Here is a 4,307-nt window from a genome sequence, read left to right on the forward strand (position 1 = left end):
CAATATTGCCGCTAGGGCAGTAGGTACAATTCTACTACTTAAAAGTTAAATAAACTGAACAAGGTTAAATGTGCGGAATTTTACTTAGCCTTTCTGTATTTTAACAAAAATAGTTTTGCTTATGAGTGCTGAACCATAAATATGTATGATGATACGTCAAAACCAGTTCACATTATACGTATGTATGTTACGGATGAATTGTGTTTTAAAGAGTATTCGAATAAAATCATTATCCTTATCATTTATTATTCATGTGGTAATTTGTAGTTTCACATGAATGAACATGGGTCTACACCACGTGACTACAGCTATAACGTTATACTTCTACGCCACGTGATTAATATTCTACATTTAATTATTACCAATGTATAACATAATATATATATTATCTAAAATATGACGAGGGATCAGTGAAAGTATGTGTAATAATTACATACAGACCCTGTATAATGGCATACACTGGGGACAGTTGTACAACCATCTGGTGAAGTCTTTACAGCTGCGCTCACTGGTCCCTGTAGGGGAATGTAGACAAGTTAACCAAACATATACCAGGTAAACTATTCTGTAAACCTCACTCTAAACAAGTCCGGCTACACCTTACGATTTTTAATTCATCAAATAGTATAAATCGAGAGGTTGACATACACGTTATTTCTTTTAACCACTACAAATGGGGCCGTGTTATAAAGTTGTTTATTTATATTATTCCGGTTGGTCATTGAATTAAGAGAATTAATGTTAAATTTTCTCATGAAGTTGTGTTTATCACTGAAAATCTTTAAGGGTTGACTTGAATAGATTGTATATGTTATTGAGATACACTAGGAGTACACTATGATTTTTTGTGTTATTGCTCCATACCATGAACACATTTAGTATGAGTATACAGTAAAATACGGTTATCACGAACATCTAGGGATCATCTTAATCACTTCGTTATAAACATAGTTCGTTATATACTTATTACAGACATCTTATAGAAAACGTGACGGGGAATGAAAATCACTATGTGATAATTACGAATTCGTTATAACCGTGTTTAACTGTACTATGATTGTTCGTATTATAGCCCCATAACATAAAAAAAATCTATTCAAATTAATCAGTACATTTTGCTTAAGGTAATACCTTCAAAATTTGAAATTCATTTAGGTACTGAAAAGCCAATGAAAAGTGACGTTACAAACGACAACTTCATTATTTACTATATCGAGTTGAAAGGATCAATTTGAATATATTATATATGTTATAAATCTATAACTTTAAGTCTGTGATAAGATTAGTGGGTTTTTTAATGTTTTGTGTTTATTGATTATAATGATTACAGTGCTATTGCTTTTTACCAGATTAAATATGAAATAAATTTTACTATATTGCTACTTCATTTATAATTTTCTATATACTCCGTCTTGTGCCAGGTCTGTATTTGTAGTTGTGTTTATCAGCAGGTAGGAACCAGGGCCTGCCTTTGTCTAGTCTACCGGATTTATGACTGATAGATCTATAGGAAAATGGAGACTTCTGATTTCTCAGAGAATCAAAAAGATTCAGCAGAGGATTTGACATGTACTAACGGGAGGAGTGTGGTGGCAAGTCGTGAGAGTTTTGAAGTTTACGATGAGTTATCCCTGCTACTTTCTGCACCCATGACAACATCTGTAGATGGGGAACCGAGTAGAAGTGAAAACGTCACGCCTTTCTCACGGAAAGTCTACATACTCGGACCTATACTGTTCTTAATGTCCTTTGGTTACGTCGCAAATACACTCATCTTTACACAGCGTGTCTATGATATAACGAAACAAATCATATTTCCAGGCTCGGGTTTGCACACAAGTTTGGATGAGCCAGTGTGTTTCAGAAACCAGAATTCCCCGAATTATATAGGAGAGGAAGACATACAGAAAATCACATCTATGTACAATATGTACGCCTCTCTTTGTTATGGAATCCCTGGGGTTCTGTCTAACCTCGTCTTTCTGGCACTGAGTGATATATATGGTCGGAAACTGTTTATATTTATAACTGTTACAGGACAGTTTATCGCCACAGGATTGCTCGCCATTGGGATGTACTCTGACTGGAATATTTACGACTTGCTTGCTATCCAGTTATTGATAGGATTTACTGGTGGTTGGATCACTTCTTTCTCCTTAGGTTTGGCTGCAATAGCTGATGTGACGGGAGCAGGGCGGCCAAGAGCCTTGGCCATAGTACTGATAGAGATAGCTGTGGGCCTGGGGTCGTTGGTGGGATCGGCTGTATCTGGCTACCTCATACATCTCCTCCACTACCGTATGGCCATGGTAGTCAGCACCGCTGTCGCGTGTGCAGGAGTCGTTTCCTCGCTTGTACTGCCAGAAACTTTGCGCGTGGAACATATGAGGAAACTCAGTGTGTTACAGGCATTCAAAAACATTTTCATAATTTACACAGGAGATACATCATCTGTTGGGAGACGATGGAAGTTCTGGATGTGTTTGACGGCTTTGTTTTTCACTTTTCTCTCCAATTTCGGGAAGCTCGGAATCGAGACGTTGTACCAGTTGAACTCGCCGTTCTGCTGGAGCCCAGTAAATGTGGGCTGGTACACAACGCTCCGGACAGGACTGCCTCTCGTGATCGGAATGGGACTTATCAAGCCCTTCCAGGCCTGCATGGACGAACACGTGATTGGTATCTTAGGTACCATATCCTACATAGCAGGCTACGTGTTAGAGGCACTGGCCACCAACGACCTCATGATGTTCATAGGTATTGTATCTATGTTTAACTCTATTTCTCAGCTTGTACAATATCCATTTATAAAATAAACCATTTGGATGTTTTGAAAACTCATTTTATTTGAGCAGTCAACATGACGACAGAATACATATTGATATAAATTAGTATCCTACATCATTAACAAAACATATATCTGAAAGTTAATGCTCAAGAATTAAAAGTATTATATGTTTCAGTTGCCTTCATCAGTTTTATGGGTGCTTTGCCTGTACCCATCCTCAGAGCCATCATGTCACACATGACACCTCCGGAACAACAAGGCAAGTATTGTTTAGTCACGTGACACAACAAGATTTTATTTTCAAAGTCACACTTCTAAATCAGAAAGACATCTACCGAAAGTAGTCTGACACATCCTGTGTTACATTATCATTACGATAAAAAAAACCAATAATTATCTTACTTGATATATAGAGGATAAACAAACTATTCTTTCTTCGCATATTACAGAGTTAGCTCCCTTGCGGGAATATGTGTCGATTGTTACGTCATTAATTTGTGAGCGCAATTCACGTCGTTTTCTCCGAAACGTATGACGTTACGCTCGCAAACACATGATGTCACAATCAATACCTACTCTCAAGGGAAGATAACTCTGTAATATGCAAATACGGATTAGACAGTCATAACAGAAATAAAGGTGATGGTTGACATTTTACATGATATTAAACAAACTGCCCATATCCTTCTGGTCCCACTTACACAGGCTCCCTTTTTGCTGGAGTAGCAGCAGTGGAGACGGTCTGTACTGTTGTGGGAAGTGTGACTGGTAACGCCATCTATGCCGCTACGGTTGATTGGTTCCGAGGATTCACATTTCTTCTGTTCGCTGGTTATACGGGGATAACAGGTGTGCTTATCCTGTAGGTATATTAATATAATTATAATGGATAGTATGCTTAGGAATGTCGTTGTTACATAAATTGGTAGCGTGTCAACTATGTTAATTTCAATTGCTATTATCAAAGTTCAGACTTTTTGTCGTATACACTGCCTAGGTAGGAAACTGGATTATACAGTAATGCGCAAAGATTAAGATAAAACTTCGAATTATCCAACAAAGAATTTAGTAAAACGTAATTAATCGCTTCCATTCGTACAGAGAATCCAGAGTTTTTAGTCTGTTTTCTATCTTTCAGTGTATTACTTATCGAGTCAAGGATGAGGAAAGTTAAACAGGTATCTTCTGTTCCTTATGTCGTCACGTGATAGGTCAGAGCAGTCGTCACGTGGTAGGTCAGAGTGCAGTCGTCACGTGATAGGTCAGAGCAGTCGTCACGTGATAGTCAGAGCAGTCGTAGTTTTAAGTTTTTAATGTGTGGATGACTTTGTTAATTATCCATTAACATTATAACGTTTGGTGTTATAGAAAACAACTTTTTGTATACATCTACACCAGACGAGTGAATGTCTATGATGCTGGTGATGATGATGATGATGATGATGATGAATGATGATGATGATGATGATGATGATGATGATGATGATGATGATGATGATAATGATGACCACGACGACCA

General features: G+C 37.5%; 1 protein-coding gene across 2 annotated transcripts; it reads left to right on the forward strand.

Annotated features, from left to right (window-relative positions):
• Positions 1–1,499: 1,499 nt before the first annotated feature.
• LOC138319404 (lysosomal proton-coupled steroid conjugate and bile acid symporter SLC46A3-like) lies at positions 1,500–4,067 on the forward strand. Of its 2 annotated transcripts, none has more exons than XM_069262517.1 (4): positions 1,500–2,757; positions 2,964–3,047; positions 3,494–3,650; positions 3,927–4,067. In XM_069262517.1, exons 1-4 carry the CDS (start codon positions 1,515–1,517, stop codon positions 3,994–3,996), a joined length of 1,554 nt encoding a protein of 517 aa, XP_069118618.1. In that variant the 5' UTR covers positions 1,500–1,514; the 3' UTR covers positions 3,997–4,067. The 2 variants fall into 2 exon arrangements, with proteins under 2 accessions (XP_069118618.1, XP_069118619.1); XM_069262518.1 differs by having other exon boundaries at positions 3,494–3,637.
• The last annotated feature ends 240 nt before the right edge of the window (positions 4,068–4,307 follow it).

This window comes from Argopecten irradians, chromosome 3, assembly GCF_041381155.1.
Source record: "Argopecten irradians isolate NY chromosome 3, Ai_NY, whole genome shotgun sequence".
Taxonomy (NCBI): domain Eukaryota; kingdom Metazoa; phylum Mollusca; class Bivalvia; order Pectinida; family Pectinidae; genus Argopecten; species Argopecten irradians.